Below are 23,030 nucleotides of genomic sequence, written 5' to 3'. Positions count from 1 at the left end.
CCAGTGGGCTCATAAACCCATATAAATAGAGAAATCTCTCTCTCTGTCGATTCGGAAAATAGAATCTCTGTTAAGTATTTTTGCGGGTTTTGTTCGATTATCCCTCGGCGAGCAAAAATGGAGATGTTTTTTTATCTGGTGTTTGGTGCGTTGGGTGCAGTGGTGGCTGCATTGGAGCTGAGTAAAACCAACAAAGATAGAATCAATACTTCATCGGCTTTCAATTCTTTCAAGAACAATTACCTTTTGGTTTACTCACTCATGATGGGTACTTCATTTTTCTTAGATCTGAATCATTTTCTTCTTTTAATTGCTGTAGATCTCACTCACACACTGAACTTTCGTGGATCTGATCTGACTTTTTAGAACTTTATGCACTTTATTGTAATGTAAATACCCATTTCTTAGATTTGCGGTTTGAATCTGCTTGGATGATTTGGGATCTGGGTCACGTTTGTTTTTCTCTTTGATTGGTTAGAAGAATGTACTCAAGTTTGGTTATTAATTTTACCATTCTGTAGGAGCCAAGAGGTTGCTTTAGTGTCTGTTATAAATACATTGTCATGACTTGTGTGTGATTCACGTCTGTGGGAGAGATCTCTTGATGGTATTTACACATTAGATCATCAGCTTTCTCTTTAGTTAGTAAAGGATCATGTAAAGTCATGTTTCTTGCTAACGAGAGATGTTTACTCTGGAATACGAATTGGGTCAGCACTTTGCCATTCTAAATAATTTGACTTTGATGGGTAGTCGTTCCAGAAGCTATCAACACCAGTCATGGGTCATGGTAATATATCACTAAGCTTTGTGGTTTATGCCACATTTTTGCACTGGGATTCTCCTCCTTTAGCTGTGATCTCTACTTATCTGTTGTAGTAGTTGTTTTATAAAATAATCTGTTTGAATTGAATTGAAATTTCTTGATGTATTTGTTATTTTTTGTCTGATAGTTTGCTGTTTACTTGGCAATAGCTGGGGATTGGTTGCAGGGTCCTTATGTCTACTACCTCTATAGTACTTATGGATTTGGAAAAGGGGAGATTGGGCAGCTATTTATAGCTGGTTTTGGGTCCTCCATGTTGTTCGGCACAATTGTCGGATCTCTAGCTGACAAACAGTGAGATTTTTTTTCTTGTGCTCTCATGGTCCATGATTAATGGTGTATTTCGATTCAAATTAATAATGCATTCGTGTTTACAATGCAGGGGTCGAAAGAGGGCATGCGTGACGTATTGCCTAACATACATTCTAAGCTGCATCACTAAGCATTCTCCTCAATACAAAATTCTGATGATAGGTCGTATTTTGGGAGGTATCGCAACTTCTCTCTTATTTTCAGCATTTGAGTCATGGCTTGTTGCAGAGCACAACAAGGTGAGGGATTGCTCTCTTCTGTTCGTGCACTGGAAATAAATTGGTTATTCTTTTATAACAATTGTTTATTGTTGATTTGTTATTTATTAAAAATCCTCTGCTGTTACCATTCTGATTACCTAGATACTGAAAATTTTCTGCTTACCTTCTTTACAACCATTTCATTGCCTTGTTAGTTACTAGTACTTCATCAGATTCTGTCGTATTTTAATGATTTTTTTGACATAATTTTTGCAGAGGGGCTTTGAGCAACAATGGCTGTCTATAACATTCTCAAAGGCAATATTTCTTGGAAATGGTCTTGTTGCTATTTTGTCTGGATTGTTTGGAAACCTTCTTGTTGATTCATTTTCTCTCGGGCCTGTGGCCCCCTTTGATGCTGCTGCTTGCTTTCTCGCGATTGGAATGGTCATTATTTTGTCATCTTGGACCGAAAACTATGGAGATCCGTCAGAGAGCAAGGACTTGCTTACCCAATTCAGGGGTGCTGCTGTGGCAATCGCTTCTGGTAGGAGTTCAATGTGTACTTTAGACTCTAAATTTTATCATTTTGGCATTTGGTGGGCCAAGTTATCCTTCTTTTCTTTGTCTGCCTGTTAATGTTTATATCTCTGGTTTTTTGAACTTTTTTTTTTTTTAAATATGTTTTGCTGTCCTTCTCATTTAATATTTAGTGTGATCATTTACACACCGCAGATGAAAAAATTGCCTTACTGGGTGCTATCCAGTCCTTGTTTGAAGGGTCGATGTATACCTTTGTGTTCCTCTGGACTCCTGCTTTAAGCCCAAATGATGAGGAAATTCCCCATGGTTTTATTTTTGCAACTTTCATGTTGGCTTCAATGTTGGGAAGTTCCCTTGCATCTCGTTTGATGGCACGCTCACCACCAAGGGTTGAGAGCTACATGCAGATAGTTTTTGTAGTGTCATCTGTCTCGCTATTGCTTCCAATTGTAACCAGTGTATGTTACCGCTTGCATTTAATTATTTCTTTCTTCTTCTTGTTTTTAGAAGTATTTTGTCATGATATCTAATTTAATGATTTAAAACAGTTCCTGGTAGCACCTTCCAATGTGAAAAGTGGAGGCATCTCATTTTCAGGCTCTCTCCAGCTTCTTGGCTTCTGTACCTTTGAGGCTTGTGTAGGCATATTCTGGCCATCCATTATGAAGATGAGGTCCCAGTACATTCCAGAGGAGGCCAGAAGCACCATCATGAACTTCTTCCGCATTCCTCTCAATATCTTTGTGTGCGTTGTGCTGTACAATGTATGTTCCAGCATGACGTTTAAATATTGTCCTTAATTTATCTGGTCTAAGAATATAGGATTTTGGAGAGAGCTATGCACTTAACCTAGTTTAGAATCTCATTTTTTCTCTCTCTCTTGTTTTGCCTCTTAAGGTCGATGCATTCCCCATTACTGTTATGTTCGGCATGTGCTCGATTTTCCTCTTGGTGGCATCAGTCTTGCAGAGGCGGCTGATGGTGATTGCAGACAAACCCAGTGAGTTTAATCCTTGCACTATCCTTTTTGCCATTTAATAGCTTCTATTTTGCATCTAGACTTCTTAAACTTGCATTACATCCCAGTTTATCCGACACACTGAACTTCATAACTTCTTGGTGCGTATAGTTGGTAATATTTGTGTTGGTTACAGAGACACAAGAATGGGCAATGAAAGAAAGAGACGCTGAGGCAGAGCCATTAAACCTTTAATTGGTGGACTGAGGACACAAACCACCGGTGATTGTTGTTAAGGTTGAAAATAACCACATAATTTGTTCCATAGAGTTTCAGTTCCCGTTGGACCTGGGGTGGGTGTATTCAAATTTATTGGTGAAGATGAATATGTATTAGCAAAATAGTGGTCTGCCCAGCAAATGGATAGAAAGAGTGGGGGATAGATCACTGGAGCTTTATAATTGTTTTTTGGCCGCTATTCGACATCTACTTCTAGAATTCATAGTAGGAAATTAAATGTCTATTTCTGTAATACGAATATTAATTTTTTTCCCTAATGCTGGCTTTATAATTTGTACCGACAGTGATATTTCATAATAAAATTTGCCAATTACTTAACTTGCTGTAATGATTTTCTTAAAGCATCTTCATATTTGTTGAGTAACATATAATTGTGTGTTTTTTCAAAGATGTTGCATCCTTTTGAGATAAATTTATTTGGGACAGTCCTCACAAGTTCTTCATTCTTTTGATCTTTTCTACATTTTTATATTTGTAAAAACGAAGAAACCTGAACTGTGACTATTCGAGAACTTTCCAACATTTGATATTTAATTGAAGATCTTTACAAATTATTAATGGTCAAAGCAATTACAAGCACAAAAAATACATCAGCTCACGTTACAGTTGGAGCAATAAATATACAAAAACACAACATCCAATTTCCCTATAATGCATGTTTTTGTGCAATGGTACCTTAATTATTAACATCACAGCAATCGGCCACGTTTGGCATCTGCTGAAGCCACTTCCAAGTCTCCAATGAAGAAAAGGATTCTATCCAGAATACCTTGGCTCGATTTCTCTTCTTCTGTGAAATTCGAAGGACAAATATCATCCCTTTTCCTTTGTCGCCTTGAACCCAAATGGCGTTGGATTTCACCTTGGTGAACAAGATAGTAGTCGACACCTTCTCGTATTATCTTCAACCCCCTGGAAACATATACACATATGCATCAACGTCTATTTGAACATACATCCCAACAAAAGATACCGCAATTACCCATTTTAGATGACATTGATTGAGGATTTTAAACTTACAGTCCAACACGACCACATCGGTCTTGCACCTCGTACACATCTTTCCATGATTTTGAACCAGTAGGGGCATAGAATGCAGCATCATCTTCTCCCCATCTTTCCCTGAATAGATTCAGCCACAGCATGTCATTTGATGCAGGGACCTTCCAATTCCTGCATACTTTACAGCAAATTGTCACAGTCTCTAGCTTGTTAAATATGGGAACCCAATTAAATCTGGCGAAAAGAAAAATACAGAGCGTGAAGGTAATGAACAAGCCACCTCTTGCGCACAAATAAGTCGACTTGTAAAATTATGACTAAAGACATGAAACATGGGAACCACAATTTTGTATCCCTTGATCCAACTGGATCTGGTGCTAAGCTAAGTTGTGCTGAGCTTTTTATAATCTTCTACTACATGAGTAGTATATGGTTAAAATTTAATTACATATTATTATTTTTATCTAATAACTATCAATCACAATAATATAAAAAGCTCAGCACAAAGCTCCTCATGATCACAGAGTTTAAAAATAAAAAGCAGATTAGTAATGGAAATCAAGAAATTAATTAAGCACAAATGGAATTGTGACATTAGAGGAGGATAATTTACAAAAATAATAGTCAAGAGGCCAAAACTGAAATGGAAATGATTCGATTGCGGGATCTAAAGGGATTAAAGGTTGACAATGGCATATACTAGATCCAAAAATTCAGCTAAAATTCAAAAGCTCTAAAATGGAACTGAAGATTTTTATAAGGCAACAACCCACATCTTAAATATTTCACCACATAAGGATTCCAAATAAACTAACCCAACTCATTCCAGGAAGGGAGAGGGAAAAACAAGATTAATCCAACATAAACTTGACTCAATTTACATAAACCAGCATCTGGGGTCCAAAATTAAGGATAATCACGGGCATGCACTTGCATAATTCAGAGCAGATCTTATAACAAAATTAACACTAACCAACAAATACAAGATGTAAATTTGGTTCGAAAATTATTCCCACAACATTTGAATTTGAAGAATTAAAGACAAGTCACTGATTAGATAGAGTCTTATAAACAAAACACATAAAATTCTGTAAAAGAATCAAAGAAAATTTAGAAGCTTATACTAACCTTGTTGAGCAGTGGCGAGGTTCTGATGATCCAAGAAAGAAAAAATCTTAAGAAGAAAATCTTCTGGTAAGTTCTCCATACTTTTACTTAAATTTTCTTTATAGATTCTTTGTGATCAATCTCTGCAACAATCTGGCATGAAAAGTGCGTCCCCGATAGAACTCGAAAGCAGGGCATCTTACGTCATGTTGTGCAATAACATTTGGGTCCTTAAAGTTTTATATATTTTCTGAGATGAGGGGCATAGTTTTATTTTACAGAAAATTAGGATTCCCACCGTAGTAACCTTTTATTTTTCAGCCCCTTACCTCGTGCAGATACAAACTTGGGTGGTCTGTTAGATAAAGCTCTTTGAAAATCATTCCGCCATATCTTTAAGATTTCTAGCCATTCCTTTAAATAGTACCCCTTATTGTGATTGGTGATGATTAATACCCTCATTAGATGCCCTAGAATTATGATTGTTATAACTCAATATTTTTTACTTATTTAAAAAAAAGTTAATATTTCAAGATAATTTGTGCATTTTATTGAGGATCAATGACCTCTTTAAATAGAAATTAGGCAACAAGAACATGATGTTGTTTCACACAATTGTGTCCAGCTGGTAATATTTCATTTCGGATTCTTATTTAAAGAAGCGCTGATTAACATAAAAAGTTCAATGGTGAATGAAATAGTAGTGAGTTTTTGAATTATATATGTCGATTTCACCACTCAAAAATGTGAAATTCAAAATTTTCCATATTTGATGATAAGGTGATAAATTATTATTCTCGACCCCAGCAAATGGCGATTTTTTGTCTTCTTAAATAGAGGTTTGTATCATATACTATATTTCACCATCATTTCCTTTCTCCTCTTCATTAATTTGTATAGAAAAATGCCAAAGTTTTGCATGGAATCAAATTCGAAAAACGAGGGAATGCTTGCTGTGGCTATTTCACATCTTTTATCTGCGTATAACAGTTTAATCTTGTTCGAATTTGAAATGAATTTGTTTTATGAGGGGAAGCAGAGAAGGTGGCCAGTAAAAGAAATAACTTGCAAACCAAGTCAATGTCGCCCCGCGGGGGCGGGGGGGGGGGGGGGGGGGGGGGGGGGGGGGGGTGGGGGGGGGGTGGGGTTGGGAGGTTGTGGGTAGGGATGGCAATGGGGAGGGGAGGGGAGGGGACCGATCTTCCCGTACCCATCCCCGATATTTTGCGTATGTCCCCGTCCCCGTCAGAATTACTTGAGAGAATCCTCATCCCCTCCCCGAATAATAACAGGGGATCTCCGAGGGTCCCCGATACCCGAATAACTAATACATTTTTTTTTTCGATTTTGAGTTAATCATATTAAAATAAAAAATTTAAATAAATGTAAAGTTCGAAATATATCTTACATTAATATCTATTACAAAAATCATATACATTAAATTAGTAAGTAACGCAACATGCAAGGGATACAAACTTCTTTTACAAACTATCATGAACAAATTAATAGTCTAATACAAAATTGTTACAAATAAAATCGAATTTAGATTCAAGATTAACTTTTTCAATGGTGGCGTGGGCACTTTATAAATGTGGACTATTCTCTTTACAACACAATAGTTAAATCGGAGCAAATCAAAAGTAAATATTAGATTAGATATTAAAATTGTGATTCATTGTGGGCAATTATAACATCTAAAAATAAATAAAAAATAGATTTAAGTTTAAAATATTTAAAGAATATTAAAATTTAAAAAAATGTTTGGCTATTAGAATCTACTCGGTCTTTTTAATGTCCTAAATAAAAATTTAGGACTTTAATTAGTTAATTAGGCCTAAAAGTTTAATAATATAAATATTTTGATATTTTTTATTTTTACCAATATTTATAATTTTATAATTTAAATTTTATAATTTATTTACTACTAATTTTAAAAAATTAAATGGGGAAATGGGTAGGGGATGAGGATTCCACCTCATCCCCGTCCCCTCCCCGAATACGAAATTGGGTAAAAAAATTTCCCTGTCCCCTCCCCAAATAAGAAATTGGGTATGAAATTATCCCCATACCCTCCCCGAATGGGGAAAATCCCCGAGGGTACCCGTCCCCGTGGGGATTTTTGTCATCCCTAGTTGTGGGGTTTTATCGAGACTTTGAGAACAAATAATCCGACTCTTTATTATGGGTTCCTGATGGGCTATATTTTAAAAAACATCTCAAGACACCCTTGTTGTTAAATATATCACACTCTTATATTTATTTATTTTTATTTTTATAATAATACCCTTGTAACAAATTCTTGGGGATATTAATGAAAGGAAAAAATATTAATTATCAAATCGGCTTTAAATAAAAATGAGTGTAGATTTTTTTAATTTACTTATAGATTGATTTTGCAAATTATTTTGTTTATAAATAATTATTAGTAAAATTGTTGTAAGGGCATTAAACATTGTTTAAAGTTAGAGGGTATTAAATAAATAATAATTAGCAAGATTGTTGAAACAACATAGAAAATGCCAGTTCTAAAAGAACAATATTTATTGGCTAATAAATAATTATTGGTTAATTTCTTAATTAATTTTTTTCGATAGATAAATAAATTAATATCAAGAATATTGTAGTTAGGTATTATTGTAAAAGCTAATAAAAAGTAAAAGTAAGAAAACATATTTAAGAGCAGGGGTATTTTGATATATTTTTCAAAATATGTAGACTAAATGAGCACTTAAGTCAAAATATATAGATGAAACAAGTATTTACCCTTTTTTAATTATTTTCTTGTTTTGTTAAATTTCTTGTCTTCGTTTAGGTGTGGCCAATTCATAGTTACACAATCAAAGTAACTAATAATAATTTTTTTTTTAATGAAGCTTCAATTTGAAACTCTTTAAAATTATCTAAGCAATTTTAATAAGCTTAATACTGAGACAGGGTATTATCACTAATTTACGCTTCAAAATTTTCCAAAGTCAGTTGAGGCTAGTGCCACAACTGGCACTATATTGACTCCTAGTTTGTGAGAATAACTTGAAAATTGTCACATTCAATCTCTCAATTCTTCGATCCTCATTTTGTTCTTAAAGCTTGAGTTTACAACGTTAATTGGAAACGTAATCATAAAGCATATTGATAGATATGATAATAAAACTATCCTTATTTTAATACAGGAGATATAATTTATTAGTAATCGTATATAGGATACTTGTTAGAGATTGAGTTGTATTTTAAAATATCAATATCCCACATTACTTATACAAGAGAGCATAAGTTAGTTTATATATAGAAACCAAATATAGTGTGGTAACAAGTCCAAAAAGAGGAGGCCAAGCTCGTGCCCAATAACTCAAGTGCAGGGGGTACACCGCAGAGGGATATCGTGGATGAGCACGGGCTTGGCCACTTTTTTCATTTTTGCCTTGGTTTATTTTTTACTTATTTTAATTGAAATTATATTGAGAATTCAAATCCGAATCGAATTAGGTTTTAATCAAATCCATGTATAATAATAATTTAGATTTGGAGAGGAAAAAGGGGATAGGGCTTGTATTTGTTTAAAGAGCCAAATATATCATACTGTGATCATCCAAAAACTTGGTTTCTATTGTTCGTTGCTCTCCGATTTCCTTTCCTTCATAATTGTAAGTTTTGTTATTTTAAACTATCGTGTTGAAGTACAACATCGTGATAGTAGTCATTCTATCTTAAAGATTAAACCACCTTTTTCAGTCGTTATTGTACCGAGATATATATTATATCTTGAGGTGTGGAATTAGGTCTTAAGAACAGTGTTGTCACACGCATTTGTTAACATATAGGTATTTATAATGATGATTTTAATGATAACAAAGAAGATTAAGAATGATTAAGCTTTTAAAAGCTCAAATTATTTTTCATACATTTTAAATAAATCACTATTTCAATAGTATAAAAGTTTTATATTTAAAGGAAAAGTGATTTCATGAAATTGGTTGTTTTTCAAGTTAATGGTCTAAATTGAAAAAGTGTTGAGAATATTGAAATCAACAAGTATTATTTTGAAATTCCAGAAATAAACTTATTTGAAATATTTTATAAAGTTTTGGGTTATAGTATAATTTTAAAAAGTTTTGGAAATCAACAAGTATTGTTTCGAAACTCTGGAGATGGACTTATTTGTAAATTTTTATGAAAATTTGGGTTATAGTATAATTATATAAAGTTTTGAGACAAATTTATAATTTTTAAAATAGTTTCACTGTAGCAAACGACTAACCATTTATAAGATAGCAGCTAATCGACATCGAACAGAATTAGAGTTTAGTTTCTGAAAATTAATGGTAATTCGACAATTTGAAATTATAGCACAATGGTAACTTGCTCAAGTTAAAACAATGATCCGATAATGCTTAACGGCGATCCGACTTTGTGTAGAAAGTCACTAACGACTAGTTTTCAGCTCCAACTATAAAAAGACTACATTAAATCCAAATCAAAGTGAATCCAATGAGTACTAAAGAGCAAATTATTGAGAATACAATATTTCTTGAGCTTTAATTTGTTCATTCATTCTTTAAATCACACATTGGGCATATATTTGTAAACATATAGATTGTGTGTGAGAAAAATCTTGTATTTGAGAAAGTGTGAGTGTGAGAAACAATTGGGTTAACAGATTTGGGATAATTTCTTGTTGTAAAGGTTGATTGACACCTGTGAAGTCAATTGTAAAAGTTTTTGAAGCCTTGGAGGTTTCGATAGTGGAATCGTCAAGCCCGGTGAGCTTGAAGGTGTGGACGTAGGCAGGGTTGGCCGAACCACGTAAAAATCTTTGTGTTTGATTTATCTTCCCCTGTCCTTTTAATTTTGTGCATTGTTAAATTATTGTTATTGGTTTCATTAAGGCATTAGTTTATATTATTGCATGGTTTTATTTGCTTTAAGTTTTAGAAACCCAATTCACCCCCTCTTGGGTTGCACACTTAGAATTTCAGTATTGGCTATTACCTATTTTTCATCCAATTTTTTTCTATTTGCCGACCTAAAATGCCAACAATCTTGAGACCAAGTATGAGTGATATTCCACTACAAAATCTGTCTTCATCAGCTGATTGACATGATGCTCTCACAGCCCCTTGACTTACTACTTCTGCTGCCAATCTTCATGCAGTTGCTTCTACTATCATCACTAGGAAGAACTTGCTAGATACCTCTAAGATTGAATTGTTCAATGATAAAAATTTTAAGCACTGGCAAGAAAAGGTCTTTAACATACTGGATCTATATTGATTATCTACAATCATCACCATCAGAAGAGGGCATTGAAGATTATGAAAAGCAACTCTGGAATTAAAATACCGGTAATAAGGTTTGCAAGTACATAATACTAAATACTCTTGCTAGTTCTCTCTACGATGTTTATTATCCTCATAAGAATGCATATGAGACATAGGCACTACTTAAGAAAAAAATGTCGTTGAAGATGCTGAGACTCAACAATATTATATTGGTGATTTTCTGCATTTTAGAATGGTCAATGATAAATCTATGTCTAACCAACTCTTGCTAGTTCTCTCTACGATGTTTATTATCCTCATAAGAATGCATATGAGACATAGGCACTACTTAAGAAAAAAATGTCGTTGAAGATGCTGAGACTCAACAATATTATATTGGTGATTTTCTGCATTTTAGAATGGTCAATGATAAATCTATGTCTAACCAAATCCATGAATATAACATATTGGTAAATAATCTTAAAAAAGAGGAAATACTTCTCCCTGAACAATTTGTAACTGGTTGTTTAATTGAGAAACTTCTAAAGTCATAAAAAGATTATTTTAAAATCTCAAAGCATATGAAGAAGCAAGTGAGTCTTGAGGATGCTATTATACATATTAGAATTGAGGAGAGGAATAAAATTAGAGATGCATCTGATAAAGCAAAGGAATTTCATTCTAATGTGAGCAGATCTAATAGAGAACACTCCTCAACCTACTACAAGGTAGATCAATCCTAATAATAAACACCTTAATAACCTCAAAGGACCCATTGGTAAAAAGAAAGGTCATTTTTTTGTTGGTGAAAAAAAAAGGGCATTATGCTAATCAATGTAGGCATAAACCTCAGAGAAGATGAGACAACAAAAACTCTTTCTTTGACTATACTCCAGTCAAAAGAGGAGAGGAAGTCATTTACCTTGTCGATTCTTGGTCTACTCCAGTCCCAGGGAAGGGTAAAATTCTTCTCAAGTTTACATATGGAGAAATCCTCTCACTGAGTAATGTACTCAATGTTCTTAAGATCAAATATAATCTAATGTTTGTTTATATGCTGGGGAAAGCTGGAGTCAAAGTGTCCTTTAAGGATGATAAAATTATAATTACCAAAAATAAGATGTTTGTTGGGAAGAAGTATTGTTTTGGAGAACCTTTCAAACTCAAAGTATTCAATGTTATAGTGAATGAAAAAGCTTCTTCTTTTTCTTATATTGTTGACTTTATTGATCTTTGGCATAAAAGACTTGATCATATGAATTTTTCTTATATTAAGAAAATAAGAGAACTTGGTTTGTTGGCTAATTTGAGCTTGTCTAATGACAAATGTGAGATATGTGTGGAAGCCAAATCCACTAAGAAAATATGTAAACAAATTCAACATAGAGAAACAGAACCTCTCAATTTAATTCATAGGGACCTTGGTGATTTGAAACATACTATGACCAGAAGAGGCAAAATGTATTATAATGCATTTATTGATGATTTCTCAAGGTATAGAAAAATATATCTATTAAGAAATAAAAATGAAGCAGGTGAAACATTCTTAATCTATAAAAGTAAAGTTGAAAATCAATTTAACAAGAAAATTAAAAGATTAAAAATTAATAAAGGAGGTGAATATGATTCAAACATGTTAAATGCTTATTGCAAAAATCATAGTGTCATCCATGAAGTGACACTCCCCTATTCATCTTAATATAATGGTGTATGACATAGCTTAAAAATATTGTTTATTCCCAAGTATAAGAATGTCTAGTCATAATATAACTCGATGAGCTTAAGGTCGAATCACAAAAAATTTAAAAATCTAGTAGTGAATTGTTAAAAAAACAATTAGGTGCAGAAAAAGAAATTAGTAAGGACCAATCTAAAAAAAATGCTAAGGTTACGAAATCCGCTCTCGGGTTTCAAACTATGATTATAACACTCTCTCATATTTGCATTTTGCATTTCTTTTGCTAGTGATTATGCCATTTAATTCCTAACTAACCATTTGTGTGGATAAATTTGGAATCAGGCATCTAATGTGCCACAACTATATTAAAGTGTCAATATTATGTCAAAATATCATATAAATCTAAGGAGATTTAGATATATAAATTAACATAATCTAAAAGAAACCAGTAAAGAAGAAATACAAATAAATAAAATAAACCTTAAGTCTCACTTAAGACATAAATTAATTCAACAATTTGAATCCTTTAGCTAACTAAGAAAATTAGCCACTCATATTGATAAACAAAGCACTCATTTTTATTTAACAAAACTTCTGCAATTTATTACAAAACAAATAACTACACAAAAGAAGAAATCTTTTAAGCCTCAGTCTTCAGCTCTTTTCTCCTCTTCTCTCAGTATCCCATATTCTTCCTCTCCTCACTTTTTATAGGCAACAAACATCTCCACCTTTTATTCTATTATTATTATTATTTTTTATTTATCTATTTACATAGAAAAAGGAGTGATAATCAAGTGGCAAAGTGGCAACTGCCACTTGACTATTATAATAATACATGGTTCACTTTTATTTATTTTGTACTTTTTATTAATTACATCTTCCCAATAATGTATTCCAAATGACTCCAGTAATTGATCTTCTTTGTTTCCAGCTTTCAGTTCCAATTCCTTATTTATTCCTAAAATATTTACAATATAAAGATTAACATAAAATTAACATACTGCAAATTAATTTAATATAAAAATTTATTACGGAAGCATTAAAATAGTTTATAAGTTATGAATGCATTAATCAATACTGTAAGTAAAAAACTAATAATACCTTATTGAATGTACACATTTTATTGTCAATCAGTGTAGTAAAAAGGAAAAACAAAACTTTGAAGAACATAGTAAATGCCATGATAATAAGTTCTGGGCCATCATTGAACTTATTTGGGAAAGTTATGTTATCTACTTGTCATGTTCAAAATAGAATACCTTATAAGAAAATAGATAAAACACCCTATGAATTGTGGAGAGGCTATAAGCTTAACTTATCACACCTCAAGGTGTGAGGGTGTTTAGCCAAAGTTCTTAAACTAGATTCCTAAAGAATAAGTTTGGGTTTAAAGACTATCAACTATATGTTTATAAGGTATGCCCACAATAGTGTTGCCTATAGGTTCTTGGTGTTATAGGGTGAAAGTATCTTATTTGAGGTTAGTACTATCATTGAGCCCAAGAATGAAGAGTTCTTTAAATCTATTTTTCCAAAAAAAGACTAGCATTGAGAAACAACTATCCTATACTGAGTCAACAATTGATTCTTTTGAAAGTTCAAATGTTGAACCAGGAAAAAGCACAAGGATGAGAAATGCCACTAGTTTGGTGATAATTCCAGTGTCTTTCTTGCTGAGAATGGTCCTTAGACCTTCACAGAAGCTATATCTTCTTGAGATAATGATAATGGAAAGAAGCTATCAGCAATGAACTAGAATCTTTCATGACCAATCACGCATATGAGTTAATTGCTTACCTTTAGACACAAAACCTATTTAGTGCAAGTGAGTTTTCAAAATAAATTAAAACCTGATAGATCTATTGATAAATATAAAGCAAGATTAATAGTCAAATGGTTCATATAGAAGAAAAATATAGATTATTTTGACACCTATGCTCTTATAGCTCAAATTACAACCATTAGAGTTTTGATTGCTATTACAACAATTCATAATCTACATGTGCATCAAATGGATGTTAAAACTACCTTTCTCAATAAAGACTTGGATGAGGAGATCTATATGGATCAACTTGAAGGTTGTATGGTTTCAGGTTCTTAGCACAAGGTGTGCAAGTTGGTAAAGTCTCTATATGACTTAAAACAAGCATCGAAACAATGACATGAAAAAATTGATCAAGTATTTTCTTTAGGGGTGAGCAGAACTAAACCGGACCCAAAAAATTTTTGGTATGGTTTGGTTTTTTGGTGGTTCGATTCAGTATTTTTCTTAGAAAAAACTAAATGTTTAGGCCCCGAATAAAACCAAATATTTCAATTTGGTTTTCCGTTTAAAATTTCAAATCCAAAAATTGAACAAAAAAAAATTCAAAAAAATGATTTTTAAATTAAAAATGCCATGTGGCATTTACGGATTGGCTAAGCCAAACCGGTTTGGTTTGAATTTTTTTTGGCTCAATTCATTTTTTTGGGTTTTGGTTTGATATTTTATAAGAAAAAAAACAGAATTGATTAATATCGAAACAGACTGAATAGAAGTACCCAAATATATTTTTAAATTCTCAAACTGAACCAAAGTAAACCGGTGCCCACCCCTAATTATTGTCCAATGGATAAACGATTAATGATTCAGATAAATGTATCTATTCTAAATTCATTCTAAATCCATTGACACCAATACTTATGTCAGTATATGTCTTTATGCTAATGACATGCTTATTTTAAATTCCAATATTGGGACTATTGATAAGACTAAGGAGATGCTTGCCTTTAATTTTGATATGAAAGACATGGGAGAGGCAAACATGATTTTAAGAATCAAAATCATAAAGACCTATGATGTTCTCATGTTATCACAAGAATAGTATGTTGAAAAGCTATTTAGGAGATATAGGTATTATGATTGCAAGACAGTTTCCTCTTTATATGATGGTAATACTAACCTAAAGAAGAATGCTTGACGTAGTGTCGATCAAGTGAAATATGCCTAAATAATTGATAGCCTAATGTACTTAATGAATAATATAAGACCTGCCATCACATACGTTGTAGGCAGATTGAATAGGTATATTCAAAATCCAAACAAGGATCACTGGATTAAAGTTGCCAAGCTGGCAAGATATTTGGAAGGCACGATTGATTATGGGCTTAAATATGGTATATCTCCGCCAATACTTAAAGAGTATAGCGATGTAAATTGGATTTTCGAATTAAATGAGCTCAAATCTACTAGTGCTTATATTTTCACCTTTGGTGGAGTTGCGATGTCTTGGATATCATCCAAACAGACATGTATAGCTCATTTTACAATGGAGTCCAAGCTAATTGCTTTAGAAAAAACATGTTCTGAGGCTAAGTGGTTGCGAAACCTCTTGGTAGATGTTCCCATTATTGCTCATCCTCTTATTGTTGTGCCGATCCATTGCGATTGTCAAGCCACTATTATGAGAGTTAAAAGTAAAATATATAATGGGAAGAATAGACGCATATGTATAAGAGATAGTATTGTTAAGTAGCTGGTCAAATTAGGTATTGTGAGGCTAGATTATATAATGTCAAAGTTAAATTTGCCCAATTCTCTGACAAAACCACTAAACAGAGTTTAGTAGCTAGAGATCATGTCAAGGGGGATGGGACTGTTGTCTAGATCAGAAGACAAAAGTGATGGTAACTCTACCTATGTGATTAAAGATACCATAAAGTAGGTTCATCAGGGTAAAGCAAGTTTTGTCTTGTAACACTAACGATATTGTGTAATCTTTTTTTTATTCAATAAAGATTTTCTTTATTTATAGGTCATCTTTATGGTGAGATAGTGCTTAGTGCAGTGATTTAGGTTAAACAATTGAGCTCTTAATGAATTCCATAGCCCACATTTTGTGTATAATAATGTGTTAAAACTCCATGACACACTTGATGGAGGTTCACTTATATAATTGTGGAATTGGGCTGGCTCCTATAAGGGTTAGACAGGCTTCTTTAGAGCACTTATTGAGAGAGTTTAATATGAGCTGTTAGTCTTTTGCCTTATACAAAAAGAATATTGGTTTATAAAAACTATGCGTTTCAGCAAGTATCTGTAAGACACAATTAATTGTTCAATGGTTCGTTCATAGCCCAAAAAGCACCAATTCATATGCTCTACAGACAATGATGAAGTTGAAAAAAATTGAATATTTTGAAATATGCAGGGGATTGTTAGAGATTGATTTAGTATTTCACTGTATCAATATCCAACATTGCTTATACAAGAGAACATTAGTTGGATTATATATAGAAGCCAAATATAGCGTGTAATAAGCCTATAAAGAGGAGGCTCATGAGCACAATACTAAGACTAAGAGAGGAACCTATTCGGGGAATCTATTAACTGGCTGCTTGCACCCAATAACTCATTCATGGAGGGGACCCCCCCATCCACGGGGGTATCGTCTCTATGTGTACGCTTAGCCATTTTTTTTTAATGTTTTTGCCCTTGGTTTATTTTTTATTTATTTTAATTCGAATTATATTGAGAATTCGATTGCTAATCGAATTAGGATTTACTAAATCTTTGTATAATTATAATTTGAATTCAGAGAGGAAAAAAGGGCTAAGCCTTGTATCTATTTAAAGAACTGATATATCACATTTTGATCATCTGAAAACCTCCTCTTTGTTCTTCGTTGATCTCTATTTTCCTTTCTTTCATCATTGTACGTTTTGTTGTTCTAAACTATTGTATTGAAGTGTAACATCATGATAGTAGTCATTATGTCCTAGAGATCAAACCACCATTTTCAATCCTTCTTACACAAAGATGTTGTATCTTGAGAAGCGGAATTTGGTCTTAAGGATAGTGCTGTCACACGCCTTGATTGTTACATGTTTTCCATCCAAATTTTCGTTGTTTTCCAACCGAAAATTCCAGTAATACTTGCAAGAGTAGTTGAATTAAATAGTAAGATAAAATAGGATTATAATAGAATATGATACTTATTATAATAGAGTTCTTCCCATTGATAACATATTGAAGATGTAAGCATAAATTAAAGGATATAAGTAGAAATCACAAAAAAAAAAAAATACAAAATTGAGGTTAAGGATTTAAGTCTCCTCTTGTGTGGTTGTTGGATTAGAATTTTTTCTAATTCAAGAGGTCTGCCCATCTTTGTATTTAGTAGGTTTTTGAACTAGGCTTCAGATGGATGTAAGTCAAGCCAAGTCTCGTTACACGTCTAACTATAATGTCAATAAAATTATATTGTAATGTTAAGAAAAAAAATTAATAAACTTGAAACAAAAGTAATTTATTTTCATTGATTTCAATTATGATATTTCTAGAATTATGTTAAGTTATATATATTTAGAAACGAAATATTTTAATTTAATTTGAGATTTGTATTCATCAAACTAATTAAAATATATGTGATTTCTTTACTTGGACTCTTCCATACCTTAATAAGACATAAGAATTTTTCTTTCTTTCCCATTCCATTTTCATTCTCCCCACTAAACATTATCCAAAAATAGAGTATTCCCCCACAAAAATCGAAGTCAAAATGCAGAAATTGACATTAACGGGCAAATAATTGTTTATAAACGATTTAGGCCAGCTATCCATGGTCCAGATTCTTTAAGGATTGTGTATGTAATAATATAACAGTGACCTCCACTTCCAAACAAAGTCAATACAGCTCCCTCATCTCTTTTTGCTCTCGAATCATGAGTTTCTGTGACAATAACTAGAACAAAGTGTCGAATAGAACATATTCTTAAATTAGTATGAAAAAAAAATTAAATGCATCTTCATACTTTATAAGATATTTAAAATATTCTTAAATTAGTGGGGTTATCAACCATTTGGCTTAAGTTTATTTACATATTTTATTTATTTACCATATTTTTTCTATAGAAACTGAAAACGTTTTTATTTATTTCTGTTTTCTAGAGCCGACATGATCGATTGGGCGTTTGTTGAAGGTTGTTTTGAGTTTTTCTTTTTTACATTACAATTTAATTATATAAAGTTTGTGGATATTTAATGCTTGGAATCAAAAGGCTCATTTTATTTCGTTTCAGATATTAACTACTGAGTGGCTCTCATGGTTGTCTTGATTAGTGATCCAGAACAAGTTTAGGATTCTAATTGTTTTGGATGTTTTTGATATTTATCATCTTAATTAGAGTGAAATTAGGTATATATTTAGGACTTTCAATTTTTTGTTTGACTATGATTCGTCTTTCTTATTTAAGCCAATGAACTTTGGTTTATCCTATTATAAACATGGATGATTTTTTATTGTTTAACAACATATTTGATTCAATGAATTTTTTTACTTCTGCTATGGGATATTTACTTGACATTTGTTTTGTCAAGCCACTTGAATCAACGCGATATCTAATCTTGTCTGTAAAATGATAGCTAGTCCAATAACACTCAAAAATATCTCTAATGCTCATGAGGGACATACATGGGAGAGGGACTACACTAGTTGATAAACAGTAACAACAAAAAATTCAACTGCTTCTCAACTCTACTAACCTACTATAAAAGAGGCAATCATGGACAAACACCTGCTATCAAAAGGACAATCCCTACAAAGGATATCCTCCCCAAGCACCGCCACGTATTGAATCCAGCTGAGGTTAATCAATTCAAATCAAACGAGAAATTACTCATATGCGCCTAATTAGGAGGGAAACAACCAACCACTACATGCCACATGTTACGAGGACACCAAGATGCCTTCAGGGACACCTATATATAGGTTAGGCAATAACCCAAATAGTAGGTCTCTTTTTATACTTTGAACTCGTCTTCAACTTTGTTTTTAGGGTTAATTAAAAAAAAATTGTTTTTAGGGTTTCAAAAAACCCAACCTTACTCTCATAATATTCTCACCTAAAATCGGGCCAAGAACAGAAGCAAAATAGACAAATCCCCAGAAACAATATAATTAAAAACCTATAAAACAGTGTTCAATTGTGGTACTAAAAACAGGTTATGCATGGTAAGGTTATAGAAAATCAGAACTTACTAATTTATTTTGCAACTAGTAATAATACATAACTAAAATTGCAGTTAAATTGGCGACACAGATTAAATTAATGGCATTACTATGTCATATTAATCACATATAACACCTGACTTGTGTAAACATTGTCGAATAAGCATAACTGCATGGCCCATTCGGTGTCCTCTAAATTATTCAATAAGTTATTTGTAGTCAATCTAGCTAATAGACATATATTCAAGGGGAAAAAAAAGTCTAATAGATATAAAAATGGTGAGTGTGAGTAGCTAACGTGCGGTAATCGAATTATAAATCTTATCTTATTGTACTAAAATATATAAAAATTTGATAGCAAATGAGAAATGGAATCTATTAGACCCTAGAGTGGAATTAAATTCCCCAATTAACGACAAAGCAAGCAAATTTTTAATGACTTTTTACCTGCCTTAAAAATAATGGATCAAGTTAAGCTTGTTCTGAGTAGAAATTCATAAATTAATTAATGGTTAATAAATAAAAAAATAAAGAAGTTAAATCTTCATCCAAAAATAAAAATTATGGACGTGACTAAGTGGCTGCTTCTTCAACTTTCTTAATAATATTGTAACGTAAGGGCAGAGTTCTATTACTGGTATGTATGGGCTCTCTTCCTCCATTTTTTTTTTTTTTTGAACTTTTGTTTTCTCTTCCTCCATTTTTTTTCTGAACTATTCACAAACCTCGACGATACGAAGGAAATGTTTTAGGATTCATAGCAAAATCTGATCGGCGATTTTCCATCTCAGCTAAGGGCATATATGTATTTTCATGGCTAAGTTCATATTATGGGGGAAAAAATTTTCTTTGTGTGGAAGTAGCTTTTATCTTTTGATAATATTTATACTGCAAACTTCAAAGACTACAATAATATTGGAGATCCTAGCATTTGAGTCCTAACATAAATTTTAATATCATGTGTTATTTATCTATTAGATAACGAATTTTATAGTTTATAAAATTGCTTAACCATTACCTAGTAAATGAATGTCACATCATTTATTACTCAAATTGAGATTTGGATGTTGGAATGTCTAGCATTACTACAAACACTATGGCTGTTAAGCAAAATCTTAACCGAACATTATAAGAATAAAGGGATTTCAATTCTTTGTCTAGTGTAAGATTTACTTTACAATGTAATCCAATTTATCTTATTCGGTTGCCACTTGATGAAGATGAAGATTATGTGTGGCACGTGCTTGAAAACAATCAATGGATTTAATCATGTCTGTAGCGAGAATCTTAGACTACCCTTAATTACTAATTAAAGTAATTTAATCAGCGGTCCTCGTAAACACATACATATAGGATTTGCTTTTAATTATAAACTCAGCCAAAATATGGTTCAATACTTATAAGAAACAAAAGAAAGAGGAACCTTGATTTGAATTACCTAAAGTATGAGAAGAGGATTTTGTCCCTCTTTTAAGATTTGTCTACCCTTTGATTTTCCTTAAGTATTATACACATACACACTTTCCTATGGATGTAATTAAAAATTTAAAATAAGTAATCTTATCCTTATAGGCTAAAGCATTGGATGACAAGAGGAGTATGTAATTAAATCGATTAATATCATACATATGATATTAAATGATTAATGAGTATATTAATTAAGCATTGAAATTTAGTAAACATAGCATTATTATATTTGTTTTATGTCTTTCCAGCTAATTGTTCTTTTTATGAGAAATTGAAAAATTAAATAAATTTTTTTGAAGGATTAAATTATACCATACTATCAATTTGTCACAATAGCCTAGAAGTTAGATTAACAAAGTAAAAAGTTTATATACCCTTGAAGGTCGGAGCGTTGCACATTTTTTGTTTACTACTTAGCTTTATAAAGTATCTTAGCATGAAAAAAAATTCACACACCCAAAAAAGATAAATAAAAAGAAAGCAATGTTCCTTAAAATTAACCATATATGTAATTTAAATACCCTCTATAAACTATGTTAAAGATAAATGTGAGTGGCTTATCTGAGGTGAAGTCAGTATGTTAATTTTTATAGCAAGTGTTTTTTTTTTTTTTTTAATGTGAAGATCAAAATCTTAAAAGAATTTTATTTTGTTTTTGAAAGAATCATGTTAAGTAAATGATATGAGTCAGGCTACAGTGTACGAATCAAAAGCGCCAATACATTACACCAAATCTTTTTATTACATTTCTCAGTCTCTTATTACATATCTGAAACATTTTGTTCTAGTCATAATTTATTTATTTCATATTTTAATAACTTTTGAAACTTGAGAAATGTAATCCACCTTGAGATATATACTAAATAATAATGTTGATATTCCAAAATTTATTATAAATTTTATCTCAAATAATGTAGTATGTGAGGTGTCATTCATTAAGTAATTGATAATTTTTCATAAATTTTAAATTAATTAATCACGTTATTTCATAAACTAGTAAATTAATGTCACATTATTCAGCGGACAAAATTTTAGAATTTCTATCTCCACTCTATAATAAAAGGCTTGCTTTATGCTTTAAAATTGGAAAATTGTTTAGGAAAACCAAATTTAGAATTGAATGGTTTACATTTATTAACCAGAATTATGAATGACATTAGCATGTCTTCGACATCAATGACATGTCATTGCTATATATACTTATTACAATAAGTATAGATCACATTCCCGTGCCACGACCAATGTATTCAGACGATGAAAGTGATTGATTATTAAGTGGTGGGATTCCGAAAATCAAGATATTAGATATAGATAGATAAAGATATCTAGATAGCCTATGATAATAAAATAAAATAAATAATAATGGGGTTGGGTTCCAATATTCCATATGCGGAGACTAGATGAAAAGCCCTTTATTTCTTCCACCAGCTTGTATATAAAGAGAAGGGACTAGCTCCATGGAGAGCAAAAGCAGAAAGCAGGAAGCAGCAGGCAGAGAAAGCACTTCTTGGCGATTGGAGAAGTAGACATGGTGTGATATTGGTTCGGCTCATCTTAATTAATAGATTCATATTTCAGCCCTTAAGGTTCTTACATGTATATATCTAGACGAGCCGAATCAATATCACTCTTGTATGCTTCTTTCTTTTGATTTTGCACCATCTCTATATACATATGCTGTATATGCATGCCTTGCAGATTTTTCATTCCTTTTGTTTTCTTCCGGTACGTGGTTTAATTTTGATTTATATGTACATGCAAAAGCACCTTTTTTTTTAATTAATTAATCTCCATTTTTATTTAACTAATTCTTTTTTATTAACTATATATTTTACTTCTATCCCAAAAATTAAAAAAATAGAAATATAAGTAAAAATAAAAATAAAAATAAAAAACTATATATTTTACTCAGATGATTTCTTTCCCTTATCACAATCACACAACATTCATCATGTACATTTGTTTTTCTCAGATTTTAGTAATTAATTAAAAAGTTTTAATAAGTTGTTGAGTGTAAATATGCCTTATCATCGTCAAAAGCTTGAAGAGATTTATTGATTTAATTTGTTTTGGCAATCCTTCTCCCTCATTCAGAGGGGCGGATGAGCTCGAATTAAAATTTTAGTGCTGCCAAAATTTGATAAAGAATGAAATTTTAAGAAAAACTTAAAAAGAAATGTACATAATTATTGGGTTAAAATGTTAAAATACTAAAACTTGCTGGGGCAATTCTCCGCTCCCCCTCATTCATTGAATTATAAAACAAAATTAAAATTCTCAAGAAAGAAAAGGGAAAAAAAAAGTAGGACAATAAATAATAGATTACATTTTGTAGTCCATGAATTTCTTCCCTTGTATCCTCATTTTCCAACAAAATGATTGGACTACTA

At 31.9% G+C, this 23,030-nt stretch overlaps 2 protein-coding genes and 1 non-coding gene across 3 annotated transcripts; 2 read left to right on the top strand and 1 right to left on the bottom strand.

Annotated features, from left to right (window-relative positions):
• On the top strand, positions 1 to 3,457 carry LOC102628497 (uncharacterized). Its single transcript, XM_006491897.2, has 8 exons — positions 1 to 268; positions 976 to 1,120; positions 1,209 to 1,377; positions 1,615 to 1,885; positions 2,074 to 2,339; positions 2,430 to 2,645; positions 2,779 to 2,881; positions 3,036 to 3,457. Exons 1-8 carry the CDS (start codon positions 118 to 120, stop codon positions 3,092 to 3,094), a joined length of 1,380 nt encoding a protein of 459 aa, XP_006491960.2. The 5' UTR covers positions 1 to 117; the 3' UTR covers positions 3,095 to 3,457.
• Positions 3,458 to 3,641: 184 nt separating this feature from the next.
• Positions 3,642 to 5,493, bottom strand: LOC102628800 (hypothetical protein). The gene is made up of 3 exons (XM_006491898.4): positions 5,270 to 5,493; positions 4,160 to 4,319; positions 3,642 to 4,051 (listed from the first exon to the last, which is right to left on the bottom strand). Exons 1-3 carry the CDS (start codon positions 5,346 to 5,348, stop codon positions 3,829 to 3,831), a joined length of 462 nt encoding a protein of 153 aa, XP_006491961.2. The 5' UTR covers positions 5,349 to 5,493; the 3' UTR covers positions 3,642 to 3,828.
• Positions 5,494 to 22,096: 16,603 nt separating this feature from the next.
• On the top strand, positions 22,097 to 22,293 carry MIR171B (microRNA MIR171b). The gene is given in 2 exon segments (NR_130586.1): positions 22,097 to 22,113; positions 22,143 to 22,293. It is a non-coding gene; the product is annotated as a microRNA MIR171b (primary transcript).
• Positions 22,294 to 23,030: the final 737 nt, after the last annotated feature.

The sequence above is a fragment of the Citrus sinensis genome, chromosome 3, assembly GCF_022201045.2.
Source record: "Citrus sinensis cultivar Valencia sweet orange chromosome 3, DVS_A1.0, whole genome shotgun sequence".
NCBI lineage: Eukaryota > Viridiplantae > Streptophyta > Magnoliopsida > Sapindales > Rutaceae > Citrus > Citrus sinensis.
The sequence above is the reverse complement of the archived record's forward strand: the minus strand, read 5'-3'. Positions and strand labels throughout refer to the sequence as shown.

Bases quoted from the DNA above. Each gene is read 5' to 3' on its own strand.
- LOC102628497 (XM_006491897.2), top strand. From the start codon at position 118: ATGGAGATGTTTTTTTATCTGGTGTTTGGTGCGTTGGGTGCAGTGGTG. The intron at 269-975 runs GTACTTCATTTT...ACTTGGCAATAG, and splicing joins GGTTTACTCACTCATGATGG to CTGGGGATTGGTTGCAGGGT. The intron at 2,882-3,035 runs GTGAGTTTAATC...TGTTGGTTACAG, and splicing joins GGTGATTGCAGACAAACCCA to AGACACAAGAATGGGCAATG.
- LOC102628800 (XM_006491898.4), bottom strand. From the start codon at position 5,348: ATGGAGAACTTACCAGAAGATTTTCTTCTTAAGATTTTTTCTTTCTTG. The intron at 4,320-5,269 runs GTTAGTATAAGC...TTTGCTGTAAAG, and splicing joins CCTCGCCACTGCTCAACAAG to TATGCAGGAATTGGAAGGTC. The intron at 4,052-4,159 runs GTAAGTTTAAAA...ATATGTTTCCAG, and splicing joins CGATGTGGTCGTGTTGGACT to GGGGTTGAAGATAATACGAG.